Source organism: Arvicola amphibius, chromosome 13 (genome assembly GCF_903992535.2).
Source record: "Arvicola amphibius chromosome 13, mArvAmp1.2, whole genome shotgun sequence".
Classification (NCBI taxonomy): domain Eukaryota; kingdom Metazoa; phylum Chordata; class Mammalia; order Rodentia; family Cricetidae; genus Arvicola; species Arvicola amphibius.
This window is the reverse complement of record NC_052059.1, coordinates 39,018,826-39,040,802: the sequence shown is the minus strand read 5'-3', so window position 1 is coordinate 39,040,802 and position 21,977 is coordinate 39,018,826. Positions and strand designations below refer to the sequence as shown.

Sequence of the window (21,977 nt, the reverse complement as noted above, 5' to 3'; positions counted from 1 at the left end):
AGGTCTAGTCCAAATCTCAGCATTTCTGATCTTCCCAATACCTTCTGGCAAAGTACCACACTCTTCTCTCGGTACTGAATCATTCAAGAACTAACTGTAGCAATTGTTACCAAACATTAGCTGCCCCAGTGGACAGGAATTTCGTCTGTACTAGCACAGGACCTGGCATCAGAAAATCTGTGCAACCGATAAATGAAGACTTTGTTCAGAATTGGCAGTTATAAAGAAAACTTAGACAAAGGATGGTTCAGTGGGTGAGGGGCCACTTGCTCCGATCATGGCCACCTCAGCTTCAATCTGGGACTCACATGGTAGAAACAAAGAGCCAACTCCCACAAGTTGTCCTCTGACCTAGACATACACACACACTATAGTACATGCATTTTTTTGCATGCCTACACACATTGAATACAAACATAATATAATTTAAAATTTATCGAAAACTAGTAAACTGAACACCCAAAATGCAGGGTTATAAGGGGAAAGTATAGGAGGCATTTCCTGAGAGAGATAAAAGACATAGATAAAAGATAAAGATCCCCACAAAACCCTGAAATGGGAAATTGAACCTTCTAGAAGTTCCCATAGAGATTCAGAGGTAGGGAACTAACCCCAAAAAGTCAAACAATCAACCAGGAACAAATTATTTTGGTTGACAAAATGCTAATGCTATGAAGGTACTTTTGACTGATTAAAGACCAGCATTATAAAGTACACTATAGTCCCCTCTAATTCCATCTCCCACAGACATTCAACTATGTAAAACTCAAAGATGGCTCACAGAAAGTCTCTCAAAAACCAACCAAAATTACATTAACAGAAGGAAGGGTAAAGTTATTAAAACTAAAACTCTATACATCTCAAACTTAAAACAACACTAATTTCTTTTATAAAGTCAACATTTTATAGGGTGGTATATTATCTAAACAGAGTTAAGTATTTATTTTTACGCATTTATCTGTGCATGTGTTTGCATACATGTAGGTTGTTTAGAAGGCAGAGGTCAATACGAGTTATCTTCCATAACTACTTTTCCACCTTATTTGTACGGACAGTGCATGCATACGTGTGGAGACTGGGGTTGATGCGAGGCATCTTCCTTTATCATCCTATAGTTTGTTTTTTGAGGACAGGTCTCTCACCAAAACCTGGAGCTCACAGAGCCAGCTAAACTGTCCGGCCAACAAGCTCCAAGGGTCCAACCTTTCTCTCCTTTCCAGTGGCGACAAGCACCATTCTATTTATTTTGAATAAATTTAAAATGCAAGTGTAGATAATTATCCAGATTTCACAACAGAAGAACTTGAAGGACAGAAACGTACAAAGAAAGTCAAGGGCAATGACTTGTAAAGAAAATAATCAGGAGAGGAAGCAAAAAAAAAAAAAAAAAATTCCCATGTACAAAGTAAGTTGATGTGCTATAAAAGTCCCTTCAATTCTAACAAGGTGAGAACACACGTGTAACCACTCTAGTTCCAAACACTCTTTTTTGTTTCTATAAGTGTCATATCCAAATGGGAATTAAGTTCTTCTCAGGTAATGGTCAAATTTTCATTCACCACGAGAAAAATACAAGAGCAGAAAGACTGCATGACATGAGACACACAGGCAGACACAACAGAGGAGGACATCTGCCATCCTTTCCATAACTGCCAAGAGAAAGCCTGAAGCCACCATCCACTGGGAGCACACTTGTTACCAGAGACGGGAACACAAGTGTTCACAAAGAGTACACTGAAGATTTAAAGTTGAAAACTAAAGAACAATTTTTGAGAACAACACATGTTAGTTTTCTGAATCACAATTAGAGCTGAAACATTCTTTGGAAAGACTAGTCACATAGGTTATTTACAAACAGAAAGAAGATAGTTTTTCTGCTAGGCAAGTTTTGAGCCTCTCCCAAGCCAGTCTTGCTCAATTAGAGAAGTCTCACAGGGTCAACAGTCTTCAATCCTATCAGTCCAAAGACTAACTGCACACTGCTTGTTTGTACATGCACTGAGCTCTGAACAAGGGAACACATAAAGTGACTATTGACTGGCTGAACCTTCCCCAACATAACAGCGTATCTTCTACCTCCCTGAGCCTACACAACAAATTAATGCCGCATCAAAATAATAAAAAGTAAAATCATCCTTTAGCTACGGTTTCTATCCCTAAAGTTATACTCATCATCATTGGTTTAGATTCTCTATCAAGGGGGAAAAAGAAAAGACTATATCAGTTTTAGGCAAACTACTGGAAATCCACCCGACGAGTTTACGGAGCTAACTAGAAAGCTAATAGATCAGTTCACACAGTTACGAAAATCCAAGCTAATGACGAAAATGCTTCATGAGGGCTTTTAAAGCAACGACATTCTTGACCATACGTATCTTACAGTTTTGCTTTAAAATGCTTGAAATACAACCAAAATTCATTTTCTCTTTTTACATAACCAGTAACTTTTTGAATTAGGATAAATTCTCCTGAATGGAGAGCGAGTGCTGCTTTCACAGCAATGTTCTAAATCAGTGAAAGGAGAACGGTAAAAAACAAGCCAGCAAGTTGTCCCCTCCCCCACATTTAATTTACAAATTGAAAACAAATGCTTAAATGTCACATTGCTATCACACACAATTTAAAAACTATACTTCATTCAGTCTGGAAGATGATACCAATAAAAGTTAGTCTTATAAATATAAAAGGCTTCTCAAAACACAAAGCACACAAATGCAAACTAACCCATTTCCTAATTGTAAGCACTGTATAAAGCATAATTTATATTTGCTCTATATCAATTCAACAAAGCAAGCCAGGGCTGCCTTAGCTCGACAAGATTCAGAATCTCGAGAGCCAGCTCAACATCACACTCTTCCTGGGTAATGGCCAAAATTTCATTCAATCACAAGAAAAATACAAGAGCAGAATGAGACACACAAGTGGACAAACAACAGGTGGTGACGGACCGTACACGAAACACCCGGATGCAGGATTGAGACAGAAAGCCCACCAACATGTACTGGAATCACTGTACAGAATTCTGTTCCCCCTTACCTGAGGAGCTCTCAGTAAACACTGTTAATGTCTGTCCTCCAACACTTTGCAAGACAAATGGATGCTCTCTAGGAGCACTGACTGAAGCTGGTTTTCCACCAATATCATGAATATTTGCAAGATCCTCATTCAAAGTAAATGATACCTAGTGGACAAATTAACCAAAGTTTATTAAAATAGACATTCATATTCAAAGTATCATATACAAACTTTTGTTGATTGCAAATTATTTTTTTTAAAACTTTTTTAAAGATGTGAGTCTCTTAAACATTTATTTCTTAATGTCACCATGAATCCTTAATTCTTAAGTCATAACAAAAGACTTATCCCATGTGTCAGAATGAGTCTGTCTACTAATGTCATTCTCTGGTTTGTGGCTGAAGAAGTCTTTCAGAACAAGACTGAAGTTACTTTTTTTACTGACACATCCCTAAGACCTAGCATGTGCTTGCACACAGAAGGAAAACCGCGTTTGCTGAATGAGTAGTATTTTAATACTGAAAAATCAACTGATCTAAAAAGGGTAAAGAACAAGCTAGTTACTCTTACTACTTCGAAAAAGCTTAAACTCTCTATGCACAGCATAAATTTCATTTATAGGCTTCTAACAACTAATTGCATAAATATACAGTACTACTTCTTATTTTTAATACTTAAAATATACTATTTTGAAGACTATAATTCAGTCCTATGTTATAGAAAACTAAGTAGTATTCTTTCCAATGATATTTATGCTATATGCCATCTCTCCTGAAAGAATCAAATTTTATATTAAATATTTATAAAATCACTGATTTTAAACTAGACAGGATGATCATAAATTATCAACTATAAAGCTACTATTATGATAGGGTCATATACACAGTACGAACCTAGACTCAACAGTTTCAATCTAACATCCAGAAACATCCACATCAAATGTCTCTGTCCCACAGATAGTAATAATGCTAAAGTATTAGTAAAACCATATTCTGTTTTACAATGCTAAGAGGGATAGTTAGGTCAAAGAAGAAAAATGTTCAGACTGAATTAAAAGTCTATTCATTCATCCAAGGTAGCATTTATACCTTATGTATTCCTGATCACCAGACATCCATTTCAAATAGAATTTTCCAGAATGCAAACGACTATTACTGGTGGATTAAATATTTTCACTGGGGTTTGTTTGCTGCTGCTGACTCTTGTGAAAAAGGATCCCAGGTAGTTCAGGCTGGCCGGAGCTGCTAAGTAGAAGAGGATGTCCCTGAACTCCTGACCCACCCACCCCCTTCCTCCTAAGTGCACCCACCATGTCCAGCTCAAAATTTCAATAAAAATTTTCATATAAATAATCTCACCTCAGTCCTTCCTTGATTCCCTAAAAGAGAAAAAATATTTTAAATTTACTTAGAGTGCATATTACTTTTCAGATATAATAAAAATCTAAAGACATGCCCATTCTTGTATAAAACATTAAATTCATTTCAACTGCTTATCTTTTGCTCCTATTGTAATCCTGTAAGAAAAGATTGTCCGAGGAACCCCACAGGTTTAGTTTATAACACTACCATAACCTCTCCTAACTATATTAACTAAATAATGATCTTCTACTTATTATTATTAAGAACTTTTAGCTTTTAGCAGAGAATGAATGGGTTATCTCACTACTTCCTTGCAGTAAACCTATATGAAATTATCAAAGAACAAATCAGTAAGTTTTTTTTTAAGACACAGGCTAATGGAAAAGAGTTAAAGAAGTACAAACAAGTAATGGTATCTTGTCAAATCGACCCCAACAGAGGTACATATAGAAGGCACCGGGTCCTTGTGCTCACAGATAAGCAGTAGGGAAAGCCAGGAATGTTAAATAACCAGGGATGTCTCTTCAAGAAGAAGAGAGGGCAACTGCTTACCATCCAGAAGGTTTGGAAAGGATTAATTAACAGCCTGGTGTCCTGTGCTATCTGTAAGGGCTAGGCCACATATGACTCAGTCATTTCCTCCTTAGACCTTTACCCTGAGCGCTGTTTCTGTCACTAGAACCCAGCTGCGGGGACTGGAATGAGCATGGCCAGCATAGGTTCATAGATTTGAATGCTTGGTCACCAAGGAGTAGCACTATTTGAAAGGATGAGTAGGTGTGGCCTTGGAGGAAGTTGTCACCACTATAAGGTTTCAAAAAACTCATTCTAAGTCCAGAGCCTCTCTCCTGTTGCCTGCAGATACAAATGTAGAACTCCCAGCTACTTCTTCAACACCATGCTACCTACCATGCTCCCCACCACGATGACAAGGGACTAAACCTCTGAAACTGTACGGCAGTCCCAACTAAATGTTTTCCTGTTAAAAGTTGCCATGGTCACAGTATTAGAATTCAGGCATTATACTGGCCCGTGTCATCTGGCAGGAAGAACACAGTCAGTGCCCTGGCCAGCCCAGAGTCCTATGGCTGCCACATCACTATGCATGTACACAAGTGCAAAAGGTCCCTTTAAGAGACATGCGCTGCCCATTCCTGCTCTTCTCCCCCACTCCTCCCAGCTCTTCTGAAGAGACAGGCTGGTCCTTGCCCGCTCTTCTCTTCCTTTCTTCCCTCCCCCACTCCTCTTATCTCAATAAAACTCCCACATAAACTCTGCCTGCATGATGTGGCCTGTACCTCACATACCGTGGCCTCTCGCTCATCACCTGGTCCCTTGGTCAACCAAGATCTCTCTCCCGCCATTGTAAAACATACGGTATCCTCTTCACAGCAATAGAACACTGACCAAGACACCATCTTTACGGGAGATGTCACATGTGCTTGGTGCACTCTGCACTATCTGTATGACTGGGACCACACCAGATCCTTCCCTAAGCCCCTAGCTATACAACCCCAGGTTGTAAAAGAGGTCACACGTACTTTGCTAAAGGGTTTCAATGTAGTCACACTTTAAGTGCTATTAATGCCACACAGGAACTGAGTTATTATCAGGAACTTTTTCCAAAATTGTGCTGAACTAAAAAATGCGTAAAATAAACTGCCCAGTGTCAGACTCTAGAAGTTTGAAGCAACACCACGCTACCGAGTTATGCTGAACCAAATTTTCTTGTTGCCTCATGTGGATTGTTACTCTGCTGGCCCTGGTGTTTACAGAGGACACCCCCCCCCCCCAAACACAAATACAATATATTGTCAAGAAGCGCAGACTAGACAGCCAGGAAAGAGAAAATTGATAAAAGATGAGAATAAAAAAAAAGGAAGAATTTCAGGATAATAGACTATCCCAATTAAACATCAAAATGAGAAAGTATCTAGGCACATCCTCTAACACAAAAAGAGCACCTAGAATTAAGTAAGTAAAGGATTTGATCAAATAGGGAGTCTAAATTATTTATTTTTACATGTGTGGGTGTTTTTTCCATGTGCATATCAATGTACCACATGCGTGCGGACCTTAGAGACCAAGGAGGGGTTGGATCACCTAGAATAGGAGTTACAGACAGTTGTGAATTGCCATATACGTTCTGGGAATTGAACCTTGGTTCTATGGAAGAGCAGTCCAGTGTTCTTAACTGCTGAGAGCTAACTCTCCAGCCCCTAGGAGTCTAAATCCTTAAACTGATTATTCCGATTCTCAGTTTCTCTTTAATAGAGAAAATATTACAGAAAAACAGGAAAAACTTAAGATTGCACAGAAAGTAAAAGACTTTCCATCTTCTTTTACAAGTAAGACCTGAAGATCTGCATCAATGGCCTCAAATACCACCTGACAACAGCCACACTGAACTGGCCATGGTCCCTTTCCATCACTTCTAAACTTAATTCTTGAGGCGTTTGGTTCAGCTACCTTTAAGATACGGGATGCAGACAGAGAAGGGCAGAGCTTGCAGAAGACCACCCTGTTACTGGATCGAATGGAAGTGAACATGAGTCACAGAAGAGGTTTGAATCAGGTGGTGGTGCAATGCAGGAAGAAGTTCACAGTGGGGCTGCTGAGCTGTCAGAACCAACAGAAGAGGAAATGGCTGCAAGTGGGCAGCAAATGAAAAAGGATGAATTAAGATCACATTGACATTTCCAGTCTGGATAACTAGAAAATCACCCAGATGCAATTAGGGAACACAGGAGGGGAGGATAGCTTCCTTTTACATAATTTACAGCAGCAACTTAGCTGGAATGAGGACAGATTAATGAGCTCGACAGGTTAACTTCATAGGAAACAAAAGCTCGTCTTTGAAAAATAGTAACCTTTTTAAAAATGCGGATATATCTATCTACCTTTGCCTGGTTGTGTATCAGTGTATGAAGCACACCAGACTTACTGTTCACATTAAAACTATCACATATCTTTTGCCTAATGATCTGTGGCCAAAATGGCCAACATCCAATAGTTCTCTAAACAAATCTCTAGAAAGCAATGAGGCAAGTATCTGGCCCCTCCTTCAGAGTTCATCAAAACGCTACATTTCTCCTCACTACACTCACTACTCTGAGCCATTTCTCAACACCCACGGCACTTCTTCAAGCTCCACTGATTCCTCCTCTATAATAAAAATAAAAATCAAGTCTTTGTTCTTCACTTTTTAAGTATTTCTTGGATCTGACACCAAAAGCCATAAGTTCTTATTATCAATGATAATAAACTTCTTTCTTTTACAGTTAAGAAAAACCAACCAAATAATATAAAATCATCAACTACATTGGAGGGGTCTCTGCTGCCTGAACAATCAAAGCTCAAAAGCCATTAGGTAAGATAGAATATGAGGTAGGCTGGATATTAAAGTCATAGTCCAAACAGAGTGACTAAGACGTGCTTAGGGGTTGAGCAACAGCCTGGGGCAAGTTGTTAATGCGAAGTTGGATAAAGAAGGCTGTTTTCATTAAGGAACAGCTTGGCAGGAAGTGTGGCAGAAGAAAGGACATCTATATAGAAGGCACCTGAAACATTCTGCTACACTCCTAGCAGATGCAAGAAAGCATCTCTTTGGAAGAAACCTAGCAGAGTGAGGACGGCATCCTGTGAGGCAGAGCAATGGAGTTGTCTCAGGGAAGAAGCCAACAAAGGAGTGAGAAGGCATTCCCACATCAGAATAAGGGCAGAGCAGTAAGCTGTGATTTAGTGAACAAACCAGACTCCCTAAGTTCATAACCAAAATAAATGAATCAACTAAAATGTTGATGAAGTACAGATAATTTACATAGTACCACCCACGGATATGTTTACTACAAAAAAACCTAAAGGTTAACTTAGAATCAAGAACTAGAAAGATGATAACCTGTAATCAAATGGTCAAGTCACTATCACATGAAAGAGGACAAAATGCAAGCAGGCAACTCCCTCTAGAGGGTCAGAAACATACCTGGCTGTAATTTGTTATATTCTTGCAAAAAGACATGACTCAAATCTAATCATCATGAAGAACCATCAGAGAGATGCACGTCCAGTAAAGTCACTGCCTTGTAAATATCAGCATATCGGTCCAGGAAGAGTTCAGAATGCTTCTAGACCGAATGAATGAAGGACATTTTAAAACTAGACAACAGAATGCAATCTGAGATTCCAAACTGGATCCTTGTGGTATAAAATAATACTGACATGACTGGAAAACCTGAATGAAACTACGCAAAATGGGTAGTACTATGGACAGTAAGTTGTAGGAGCTCGATCCGCTTAGCCAGTGGCATTTTTGGGTGAGGAGCCTATTGGGTGGTTTTCTCTAAATATATGACCAGATAATTACTAACTGAGGACAAGCTCTCTCCATTGGGTCAGTCAGAGCCAGAGCAGGCGGCACAGAAGCAAGATTGCGGTTGGTCCTCTTCACCCTTGGGTAGAAAAGCAGTAGGATGATGGCAGCTAGATCAGCAGTGGAGGCTACTTGCTCTGTATTCATGAGTCTGTTTTTTTCACTGCAACTTCTTAAGAATTATTAATATAGACTTTTGGGGGGTTCTCGCTTCACCTGGTGTCCAACTAGTGGCCGAACTGTAGCCGGAGGCTTTTCTGCATCCCACCCGGTTCTTGTAGTCGCTTATAAAGTAATCACTCAGAGGATTAACTATAATTATTTGGCTGATGGCTCAGGCTTATTACTAAATAGCTCTTATATATAAATTAACACCATTTCTATTAACCTAGCAATTGCCACAAGGTCCATGGTTTACCATAGATGTTCTGACATCTTTCTCCTCCAGCAGCTCTTGACCTCACCTTCTTTCTCCCTGCATTCAGTTTGGCTGTTCCCACCTAGGTATATTCTGCCCTGCATAGGCCAAAGCCGTTTTATTCATCAACCATAAAGCAAGACCCCATTCACTATATACAGAAGGGCAATCCCACATCACAGTAACCTGCGGATGTGGAGGTCTATGTGACTATGTAGAGGACATCTTTGCTAGGAAACACACACGAAGAGTATTTCAGAGTGACTAGGCATATTTCAGGACTGTGGTCTTAAATGGTCAAGGAAAAGTACTTTTTAGAATTTTTAATGTCCTGTGTCTTAAGAAACTTGAGAGAGTCTTCTGTAGCCCAGGCTGGCCATGAATTCACTACATAGCTGAGGAATAACCCTGATCTGGCCTTTACCTCCTGAGTGCTAGGATTAAGGCATGCACCACCACATCTAGTGCTGGAGACTGAACCAGGGATTTGTACAGGCTAGGCAAACATTCTAACAATTGAGCTACACCCCCAACTTTAAGACTGTTTTAAAAATAAAGGTATCCAATAATTAAAAATTGTACTCAGCATATTTAAGTAATCCCTACTACGGAATGAACCTTATCCTTGCTTAACAATCTTTGCATCACTAAGTTGGTCCATGGTATATATCCTAAAAGATGATGAGACTGCTGGAACAAGGCAAGTCTATTGGATTATTTACCTTTCATTCTCCTCATCCCAATTCTCTTCTCGGCGGAGTCGGGTTGTCTCTGTCTCTTTCTGTGTGCCTGTGTCTGTGATGGCAGCAGCAAGAACTAATAACAATGCCCAACGCTGGAAAGTACCTAGCAGGAATAGTGGTTTCCAACTCCATTTCTGTTGTTGTGACCAGCAATACTGAATAATGCAATGTATAGATGCACACATATTCCATGTAATGTATAGATACATATGTGTAATGTACAGATACATGTGCTGCATGTAATGTATAGATACACATACTACACTGTCTTCCAAACAGTTTGTGCTAATATAAATGCTTGTTGGCAGTGTAAATTTGTTCTGGATTCATCCCAGTTTTATTTCATTGACTTCTTATTTGCAGATGAACCCCAAAAGGACGTAGGCATGTTAAATCTATTAAGCATTTAAAGCTAGAATTAAGTGCCTCTGAAAAAGACATATAAGTATAGTACTCAAAGATTGTAGGCAAAACGCAGCAAAAACCAAACAGAAAACTGAACTGCTCTGAGACTCAACAGCAATGTAAAATTAAAGAAGTTAAAGCAAGTATAAACTCAGGTAGGATACATGCTGGATGCCCCAAAGGCACAAAATGAAAAGTACAGAGGATATAGGACTCTCATAAAACTGAGTTACACAAATGGCCACATTTCCAACTGTTCAAATAGGGCGTCACTCTCCAGCGCTCACAAGCCAGACTCTCCATTTCTCAGGTACTAAATGGGAACCAGAATTTGTGGAGAGCTGCGTCCCAGCTGCATGTTCTTTCTTGCCCTCTGTCTCTCCAGCCCACAGCCCTGGTGCAGAGATGAACCAGCACACTGTGCAGACCTTCCTAGCTTCTGGTCTATGCTCTGCTGCAGATCCTTGACACTTGGGAAGATCTGGTATAGGGACGGGAAGTCGCTACCTACATCTCATGGTGCCTGCTGTAGTGATTTGTGCTATGACTAACCAGCTAAGCACTTTATACACATACCGTCAACATGAGGCATTAACACATGCCCTTTAACAGATGAGAAGACAGAGGGTAGATAATTTACCACAAGTACACAGCTAGTTTGTGACACCTTCAACCTGACTTCTGGATTCATGCATCTATTAGTGTACCACACTGTCTCCTAAAACCCTTATTCTTTTTTTTTAAACTCAACACCACAGTCCCCACTACAACACACACATAGACACTAGTTATAAACTGGCTACTTTCCCCTAAGGAATCAGTTAAGTGATCATGTATCTTCTAGACACAAAGATATCTGAGAGTAGTTTACTTGTAGTGCCCTAAGTCTCTCAATAGTCCCAATCCTTCAACTGTTCCATGCTCCACATAAGGCATCGCTGAAGCTCTCCTCACCATTCCTTGTCCCCATCCACTCCTCTCTAAGAGCACATTAAGAATGGAACATATGCCTGCATTGTGACGCTAACTGGCAAAAAAAAAAAGAGGGGGGGGGATGAGACTATCATTGCATTTCATTCTAAACAAACATCTATTAATGGAGACTTCAGTTTACAGCCATAAAATCTGATGACTCTATTATGTAAGGTATCAAACTCAAATTCTGATAACTTAGTCACAGGCACGGCTAAGCCACTCCTCACCCCATTCTACAATACCAACAGTGAGCTTAGTAGTACCTTCGGGCCACAGCAATAAATCCCAGTCAACTAGGAGATGCAGCCAAAGACCTCCTAGGGACAAGCTGTTTTCAAGCATCTCTTGCAGTCTCAGTGAACTAATTACTAAAGGCGTGCTATTATTATAAAGAGGCAAGACTGTGTCATTTTGGGTAGACACACACATACACACACATACATGCTCTCTGTATTGTATACTAGCACAGAAACTATTCCTCACCAACCACAAGATCACATTCTTTAAAGGGAATTCTGGCATGTTTACTTTTTCTCACTGTAACTGAATTAAAATAATTTCAAGTCGCTTCTCCTAAAAGTTTCTTCCTAAAAAAGACCCAAGGAATGGGGGTACTAAGCCATGCACCCCCAAAGGAGGAAAACAGAGCAATATATAAACCAACCCGTAAGCCCCCATACAACAGTGAATGACAAGAATACAACCGGAAGTTCTGAGCTAAGTTCTGAAATTAGCACACTGAGCCTAAAGGAGTCTGAGGATCAGGGGAATAAACAAAGATGCTTTAAGACTGCATCCATATGTTACACATCCAAAATAATCAGGATGCAATCTAGAGGCTTACACACCAAACTGTCATCACCTCCAAGGAGTGAATGGGAAATACAGATGACTTTTTAATTTGTAAAACGGTGATTTTTTTAAAAAAAGAAAAGAAAATTTAAAGGAACTATATTCCTTATGTAAGAAAACACAGACATTATTCTATGGGACTTAGGGTGATCAGGAGTCTATGATACCATTTTATAAATGCACAGCACACACACCACCCACACACACCACACACACACACACCAACACACATATGCACATAATTAACATTTGGGAAACCACAGTTTATAGTCAAAGCTAGGATACTCAGGGGAATGAAACTGGGCACTTTAATAACTACCCAGGGAAACCTATCAACTGGGACAAATCCAAGCAAACCTGTAGGTCTATGGCCACCTATGACTACTAGTTGCAACTATGAAAGCCATCTGCTTTACAATAAGGGGGAAAGGGAACTTGAAATTTCCAACCGATGATTGCGGGAATCACGGAGTTGGCATGGCCTAGCTGTCTTGAGAAGCATGCATCTAGGTCTTTCAAGGTAGAGTCCATGGCTCCTGGGGCACTGTGTGCCTTTTAGTTCCTGAAGAGCTGAGGCATTCAGTCGGTAATGAAGATTCAGATCGCTAGTATATCCTTGCATTCCCTAGAAATCAGTGAAGCATTCAGACAGTGGTTCCCAATCTTCCTAATACTGTGACCCTTTAATACAGTTACTGTTGTGGTGACCCCCCAATCCTAAAATTTAATTGTATTCATAAATATTTTACTGCTGACCAGCTTTAAACAAGCCCCAGTAACTCTCACCCTCTAAATACTCTAAATCACATTCAAAAGCAAATTATAAAGCATTTCAAAAACAACTTTTTAAACCTTTTACAGTATATGCAACTATGTATGAATATAAATAACTTACTTGGCAATCCTCAGTTTCCCAACTTCACCTATTCCAGGAAGGGCTTTTAGACCCACTGCTGGGACAAATATTTAGGAACCTGACATAAAGCAAAACATTTCACAGATGATGACTAGGGCACCCAGGGCTCCATATACCTTCCCGTAGGTTACATTACACACTTAGGAAATGATAGAGACAGGATTCAAGGCAAGCCATTTCCAGAGACTACAAGGATTGTGTTCTCAAACTATACAAATACTGTGTCTAAAGCTAGATAAAGAAGTCACTTTCCTAAGAAGGAAAACGTGGGGATGATATATTAATATCTACTATATAATTTGACTCTTCAAAGTAGTTTAGAGCCTGAAGTCAGTGCATACCTTTTAAGGCTCTCCTGCTCTGAGAAGCAAAGGAAAGGCTAAGGTGCTGTGTGGAGTAAACACTCAAGGAGCAACCAGCTGCCATCACTTTCTCATAGCAATCTTGGATATGGACAAATGCACAACTAAGATATAGGTGTCAGGGCTGGAAAGGGAGGAAAAAAATCTAGCAAGATTTCATTACTGGGGACAGTACCTTGACTAGAGTTAAGGTTAAAAATCAAAGGGCAAAAAGACTGACTGCTTATTCAACTCTGCATATGTCCATCACATTAATAACTTACTGAACTACAAATATGTGCCAGAGAGTATGCCTAAGGCTGGAAAAGCAGAAGGCGAGAAGAGAACTCTAAGACACCATGCTAGAAATTCTGCACCCACCTGGCAGTGAGGGCTCACGCCTTTAATCCCAGCACTCTGGTGACAGAGGCAGGCGGATTTCTGTGAGTTTGAGGCCAGCCTGGTCTACAGAGAGAGAGAGAGTTCTAGGACAGCTTTCAAAGCTACACAGATAAACCCTGTCTTGAAAAACGAAAAAGAAAAGAAAGAAAAAGAAAAAGAAAGAAAGAAGAAAGAAAGAAAGGAAGGAAGGAAGGAAGGAAAGGAAGAAGAAGAAGAAAGAAAGAAATTCTACACCCATCATCCATTCATCTTCTCAATCACTCTGCAAACTCACAAGCACTCTCCCTAGTCTACAGACGTTAAAACTGACCCAAGTGATTCACTAGGGCTAGTGATACAACTCAGCAATAAAACTAGGTGAGACTGTACAGTGTATCTCAAAAACCATATGGATTTTTAAAGTTTGTCAGGGGCTGGAGAGATGGCTCAGCATTAAAAGCACTGGCAGGTGGCTGCTCTTCCAGATGTCCTAGGTTCAATTCCCAGCACCTCCATGGTGGCTCACAAGCCACTACAACTGTAGTCCCAGAGGATCCAATGCCCTCACCTGGCCTCTTTCTGGGTCTCACTATGATCCTGGCCAGCCTGGAACTCATTATGTAAATGAGGCTGTCCTCTCAAGGTCTCAGATTAAAGGTGTGTTCCACCGCAGTGTTCTGGTAGCTTTGCATTCTAGCATAAATATAAAGAGAGGGAGGGAAGAAGAGGTGAAGGGAGGGAAGGAGAAAAGGAGGAAGGAAAAGAATAGGTTCTTTTCTCCTGTTACTTAACAAGACTTTGCTCTATTACCTGCATTAATCAGACTTTTGGGTCCTTTGAGCAAATACCTGACAGACACAATTTTAGAGTGATTTTTTTTGTGCTATCGTGGTGGGAAAAGCAAGGAAGATCACTGCCGCTCACACCATGATGGCCAAGATACAGAGGATCTTGGAAGGGCCAGGACAAGACAGCCCAGAGAACAGACCGCCAGGATCTTCTTCTTCCAACTAGGCCACCACTTCACTACGTTTCACCACTTCCCAAAGGAGTCAAACTATGAATCCATCAAAGGAATAATTAATCCATTAATTAGATCACTGCCCTCATGACCTACTTGTCTCTACAAACACACTCAAAGGTGTGCCTGACTAACCTCTCAGGCTCAATCCAGTGAAAGTGACAAGACTACCACCCACCCGTTTTAGTGTGTCTCTCTGACAGTCTTTTTCATTATTTATATTGTGGCTATCGGTGCCCAGGTCCTTATTCATGGCTCACTTGTGGCAGCTGAACGAAGGACAACCCATGCATGGAGGATGATTCCCACCTCCTCTAACAAAGAGCAAGCACACATTTACAGAGGAAGGTGGCGGGCGGGGATAGAGGTGTCTGTCACCAAAATTCTGGCAACTTTTACAGAACAGGCTTCCTTAATTCTGCAGGCTTCATCAGCACATACCTATGATCATGCAAAGAACGTCCCGTTTGTGTTTCCAGATACCACTTCCTCTAAGTCATTCTGCAGGAGGTCAAACCTACTATTTTCTGGATTGTTTTGAAACCTTACCTTAAACTAAAACCAGGACATCTTCATTTCATGAAATGACAATCTCAAACTCTGACTTCAGTCTTTACTTATACCACCCTCTGCTCTACAGTCTCCTGTTCACTTTCCAGGACTTACGACAGGGCATGCATTTTCAAATTGCCATTTCTGTTTCTGCTGTCACACTACTGCACACCCATCCAAACCCTGTACAGCAAACATTTATTGAGTCCAGATACAAAGGCATCGCCTCAAGTCCCATTATCTTTGCAAGCTCTTGACTTCTGTGTACCAGGGAGATCTCTATAATGACAGTCTCTCGTCTTAACAAACAGCTGGAAAGAGAAAAAGCCCATTCTCTCCAAGTGTTGAAGTAATGTCTACACTGCTGGAACATACAACAAATGAGAGCGAAAATGAAGGTTGAACAATGAGAGACCTTGTATTCACTATGACATATTGGAAAAGCCAAACACCAATCGGCGTGTAAAGAAAGTGACTTTCTGGAGGTGGAGAACAACATTGAACACAGGTATAAAGAATCACTAGAAACTGTGCTAAGTGCTTTGAAGAATTTAACAGTCTGACGCTGGCAAATGATGAGCTGTTTCAGACATGTGGACAGAAAGGAACACTTCTGACTTAATGAGAACTCAGCCATGTAATTAAAACATTGACATTCATTATAAAGATAAAACATTTACAAACCCAAAGTTCCTCTGAATTTGGGAAACTTTCATGATTATTTAGATACGGCTTTTTAAAATGAAATTCCCCAAAGAGTACCTCCCCCCCGTGTGCAAAAGTAACCCAAAGAAATGATGCCCACTAGGGCAAACAAAGCCTGTCATGACCATAACAAATATTTTCTGATGTTTAGTTTCATGAGGCCTAAACTTGAATACTAAGTCTGACGGGCGGTGGTGGCACGCGCCTTTAATCCCAGTACTCGGAGGCAGAGACAGGCGGATCTCTGTGAGTTCAGGACCAGCCTGGTCTACAGAGCGAGTTCCAGGGCAGCCAACGCTGTTGTTACACAGAGAAACCCTGTCTGGAAAAACAAAAACAAACAAACAAACCAAACCAAACCAAAAAACAAACAACAAGCAAACAAAAAATACTAAGTCGAACAGCTCCTCCTTCCTAAATTCAGAGCTTCCAGAACTTACAAAAGCTCCATCAGGATTATATCAGAACACTATAACCGTGTACCGGGGCAAGGGTCTACATCTCGAGTTCCGGGCCGGGTAGGACTACATAGTGGGATTCTCTTTCAAAAAAACAAAGTACACAGGGTCCAATTCCACTTTATGACCCAGAAAACTGTTCGGAACATCTACTCAACTAATTTATACAGCCCCGTAACTAAAGTCAACTTTACCCAAAAGAAGACGCCTCCGGCCTGGGGTCCAGTGGACCGCCCCCTCTGGGAGCATCAGGGCGGTAAGGAGAGCTCCGTGCCGGACCGACGGAATTAAGAGACTGGCGGAAAGATGCCCCGCGTCCCTAAAGTAATTCTCTGACCAGGAAACGGACGCGACAGCGACCGTCTTCTCGGGGCGGGGGGACCCAGAACTTTCGGAGACGGGGGAGCGGCGGGCGGAAGCGCCCCGCGCGGCTGCTCACCTTCACCAGCCACACGCCAGTGTTCTGTTTGGCGCCGGTCAGATCGAGTTCCCCGCGCTCCGCCATGAGTTCGTCGCGTGCGGGGGAGTGCGCGCACGAGCGGTGGCCTCGAGCTGCAGGGCGGAGAGCGACCTAGCAGAGACGACGGCTGAAGCAGGAAGACCGCGAAGAGCCGGCTTGGCTCACCGGCTGGGATACCAGGAACTTGAGGAAAAGAGCACGCCGCTGAGCCCGGAACTGCGCCTGCGCACGGCAACGTCAGGACGGTGCGCCGAAGGACAAATTTCCTGCTTCGGCCAAACTTCTTAGGTGGGCGTGACTTCTGGCCGGGTGTATCCCAGTGATGGAAGTGCGGGAAAGGAAAACCTAAATCCCGAGCAGGGCATTAAAGGACGAGCCTCGAATAACTGAAGAAAAGGTACAGAATTGGAAAAAACTATGGTTTAGACAGACAAAAGCTGTATGTATTTACCCAACTGAAGAGGCAACAGATTTTAAGGACAGGCTCAGGGGTACAAAGTCACATTCTTGCCCAACATCGTTGGCACAAGCGGGCACTAAAGTAGAAATGAATATACCCGAGACACATGTCATGTCGAGACCAGGAAAACTCAAAATCTTCTGATTGTGCAAACAGATACACTCTTTTAGACGCAAAACCAAAATGCCATCCAAGTGGATCAGTAAGACCAACACGTAGAAAGAAATGTGATTATTTAATTGCCCTGCGTCCACAGTTTTCCTCTCCCCGCTTGCCTTTGGAATGAAATTTTGCTGTTCTGCTTCAAACTGGGTCTCTCCCGTTGAATTTTGATCCTTCTGCACCCAGTATTCCATACACCTACCACTCCACTCCCATCTACCTTCTTGAAGAGTCCAGGACCTTTCCGTCCATTTCAGAGCCTTTTTTGAAGCCAATACTGTTGCCTTGGATACCCTATTTTCCCTTTACTTTGCTCTGACCCTGTCCTTTGATTGGCAAACTTCTACTTATGAACAAAGACTAATGGAAACCTTACTTCCTGAGAGAGTCCCCCCAGAGGAAGCTCTGTTTCTCAATTCCGCAGTGTGTGATATACTTAAATATGTTCCTTGAGATGTATGCTTACATGCCTGCCTTTGTTTTCTAGACTGCTAACGAAACTGCTTCCTACACAAAATATGCTTTCCTCCCCCAGATTTACTGAAGCATAATGGTGTGAATACGAAGTGGTGCCTTACCCATTTTATATGCACAACAGCCAGCACAGTGTTTGACATCCTGTGGGATGTCAGCAGGCTTTGGTGAATGAACATTTGCTGAAGAGAAACAACACAGTAAGGTATTGGAAGAATGGCAAGTGATTTATTGAATCACACACAAGAGCGATGCGCAAAATTGCAGAAAAGTCTCTATCTGTCGCCAATAAGGTCCGGGAAAAACTTGTCAGGTCTCTGAGATCTGCTGGCAAAAGTAATGTGATGGGAAAGACCAGGCACACACTGAAAAGGAAGGTTGCCTTCTCTTTAACAGCTGGGAACAGCCTAAAGTGTATAAAAGGCAAGCGTATGAGAACTGCTTTAGGCTTGGTGCAAGTAGAAGGAATACATAAAAATAGGAGACTGTAAAAGAAAGAAAATAAAGAACCCTGGCACGCCCTGGGGATGGGTTTAAAGATTAGGTGTAGGCACTTGCATTGACCCAGGTGAACGGAGCACTGATGCACTGCCCAACTTACAGAGCTCACGGCAAAATATGGTGCTTTGAATAAGATGCCTAAGATGTCATAGACCAGACACTTGAATGCTTGGTCCCTAGTTGGGGGCTGTTTGGAGAGGCTTAGAAAGAGTGCCATTGCTGGAGTAAGTATGTCACTTGGGACAGATATCGAGGTTTCAAAAGACTCACAGCATTTTGAGTGCACCCCTTTCAACTTCCTGCTTGCAGTTTGAGAGATGTGAGCCCTCAGCTCTCAACTTCCAGCTCCAGTTACAATGTCTGCCACCTCTGCTGGCCCCACCATTATGGATCTAACCTTCTGGAACTGTAAAACCAAATATAGATGAAGCAGAAGAAAGTGACCTAAAAAATAACTTCAGGAGAATGTTTGAAAATCTTAAAGAGGAAATGAGAGAATTTCCTCAAAGAAATGGAGGAAAAGACAAACAAAAAATTGGAGAGACATCAGCAAATCCCTTAATGAAAAACCAAGAAAAAGCAATCAAACATATTAGTCAAGACTTGAAAATTGAAATAGAAACAATAAATAAAACACAAGCCAAGGGGATTATAAAAACAGAAATCTGAGAAAACAATCAGGAACTACAAATGCAAGCATTAACAGCAGAATACAGAGATGGAAGAGAGAATCTCAAGCACTGAAGATACAAAAGAGGAAATATACTCATCAGTTAAAGAAAACATTAAATCTAACAAAAACCTTAACCCAAAATATCCAAAAAATATGGACACCACGAAAAGCCAAACCTAAGAATAATAGGTATAGAAGGAGAAGTTCAACTCAAAAGCACAGAAAATATATTAACAAAATCTTAGAGGAAAACTTTCCCAACCTAAAGAAAGACATGCCTATGAAGATACAAAGCTTACAGAACACCAAACAGACTGGATCAAAAGAAAAGTCCCCTCACCCACATAATAATCAAAACACTAAACATACAGAATAGAGAAAGAATATTAAGAGCTGCAAAGGAAAAAAGGTCAAGTAACATATAAAGCAGACCTATCAGAATCACACCTGACTTCTCATTGGAGACAATGAAAGCCAGAGGTCATGGCTAAGCTTTATGCAGACATTAAGAGACCACGGATGCCAGCCCAGAGTACTATACCCAGCAAAACTTTCAGTCACCGTAGGAGGACAAAACAAGATATTTTCATGAGATTTAACCAATACCTAGCCACAAACCCAGCCCTACACAAAATACTAGAAGGAAAAACTCCAACCCAAGGAAGTTGGCTACATCAACAAAAAACACAGACAATTGATGGTCTCATGGCAGCAAATCCCAAAGAGGGAAAAACGCACAAATAACATAACCAACAAAGAAAACTAAATTATAACAGGAGATAGCAATCACTGTTATTAATATCCCTTAATATAAATGGGCTTAACTCACGTATAAAAAAGACACAGGCTAACAAGACTTGATACTAAAACAGAATCCATCTTTCTGCTGCATACAAGAAACACATCTCAACCTCAAAGACAGACATTGTCTCAGAGTAAAGGGTTGGGAAAAAATTCCAATCAAATGGACCTAAGAAACAAGCTAGTGTAGCTATCTTAATATCTAGCAAAATAGACTTCAAACTAAAATCAAACAAAAGAGACAAAGAAATGACATTTTATATTAGTCACAGAAAAAAATCATCAGAGGAAATCTCAATACTGAACATCTTATGGCTCCCAATACAAGGGTATCCTCATATGTTAAAAAAAAAAACTTCTAAAGCTTAATTACACATTAAACCCACACACTAATAGTGGGAGACTTCAACACTCCACTCTCACCACCTGGACAGGTAGGTCAGTCTGACAAAAAGTTAACAGAGAAATAAGGGGACTAACAGATGATATGATTCAATGGACTTAACAGACATCTATAGAGTATTCCATCCAAACAGAAAAGAATATAACCTTCTTCTCAGCACCTCATGGAACCTTCTCAAAAATTAACCACATACTTGGTAACAAAACAAAACCCAACAATACAAAAAAAATGGAATAACCCCATGCATCTTATCAGATCACCATGCTTAAAACTAGAATTCACAGCAATACTAATTCCAGAAAGCCCACAAACACATGGAAATTTAAACAATGCTCGCCTGAATCATCAATGGGTAAGGAGGAAGAATAGAAATAAAGGGAAGAAATTAAAGTCTCCTAAAAATCAATGAAAATGACCAACATACCAAATTTATGGGGACACAATGAAAGCAGTGTTAAGTTCATAGCACTAAATGCTTGCATAAAGAAGCTGGAAAATTTTTACACTAGTGAATTAACAGAACATTTGAAAACTTAGAACAAAACGAAGAAACTCACCCAAGAGAACTAGATGGCATGGAAATAATCAAATTGAGAGCTGAAATCAACAAAATAGAAACAAAGAAAACAATACAAAGAATCAATGAGACAAAGAGTTGGTTCTTCTAGAAAATCAACAAAATCAGACAAACCTTTTATCCAAACTAACCAAAATGGCTGCAGAGAATACCCAATTAACAAATCAGAACGAAAAAGGGGACATAACAACATTTGCGGAGGAAATACAGAGAATCATCAGGTCCTATTTCGAAAACATGCTACTCCCACATAAATTAGAAACTAAAGGAAATAGACAACTTTCTGGATAAATATCACTTACCAAAATTAAAGCAATACCAAGATCATCAAATTAAACAGACCTATAACTCCTGAAGAAATAGAAACAGTCATCAAAAGTCGCACAATAAAAAAAAGCCCAGGACCAGATGGTTTCAGCTCAGAATTCTACAAGATTTCAAAGAAGAACTAATACCAATACTCCTCAAATTATTCCACACAATGAAAACAGAGGGAAACATTGCTAAACCCTTTTATAAGGCTACCAATTACCCCTGATACCCAAACCACATAAAGAACATTACTAAGAGAATCCAGACCAATCTCACTCATGAACATTGATGCAAGAATACTAAATACAATACTGGCCATTCAAATTTAATGTAGAGCTCGAAATAATCAATAAAAATTTTAAAAAGTTGAAAAAATAGGAATTTAGCATGATTTATAGGTTTTAGAAAGAAAGAGGGGAAAAGAGAGGGGGCATTTTACACATATTAGGAGATTATAAATGGCTAAAAAAGGCTACAGAAGAAAGGAGAAAATAAATATTTGAAAATGATTATATAGGGGAAAATTGAACAAATTATTCAGCACCTCTTTCTTACAGATCTTCCCTGGAGATCACACAGGACAGACATTGCAGCTCAATGCTAGCTGGGTACGTGTGTGTATATCGTCCTACTGAATCCTCA

General features: G+C 40.5%; 1 protein-coding gene across 1 annotated transcript in view; it reads right to left on the bottom strand.

Annotated features, from left to right (window-relative positions):
- Positions 1-17,179, bottom strand: part of Gtf2f2 (general transcription factor IIF subunit 2) — a 117,782-nt gene extending 100,603 nt beyond the window's left edge. The window contains 5 exon segments of the mRNA XM_038310272.2: positions 3,037-3,181; positions 4,374-4,392; positions 13,034-13,080; positions 13,083-13,112; positions 16,952-17,179. Of these exon segments, the coding sequence (XP_038166200.1) occupies positions 3,037-3,181; positions 4,374-4,392; positions 13,034-13,080; positions 13,083-13,112; positions 16,952-17,017 (307 nt within the window). The 5' untranslated portion in view covers positions 17,018-17,179.
- Positions 17,180-21,977: the final 4,798 nt, after the last annotated feature.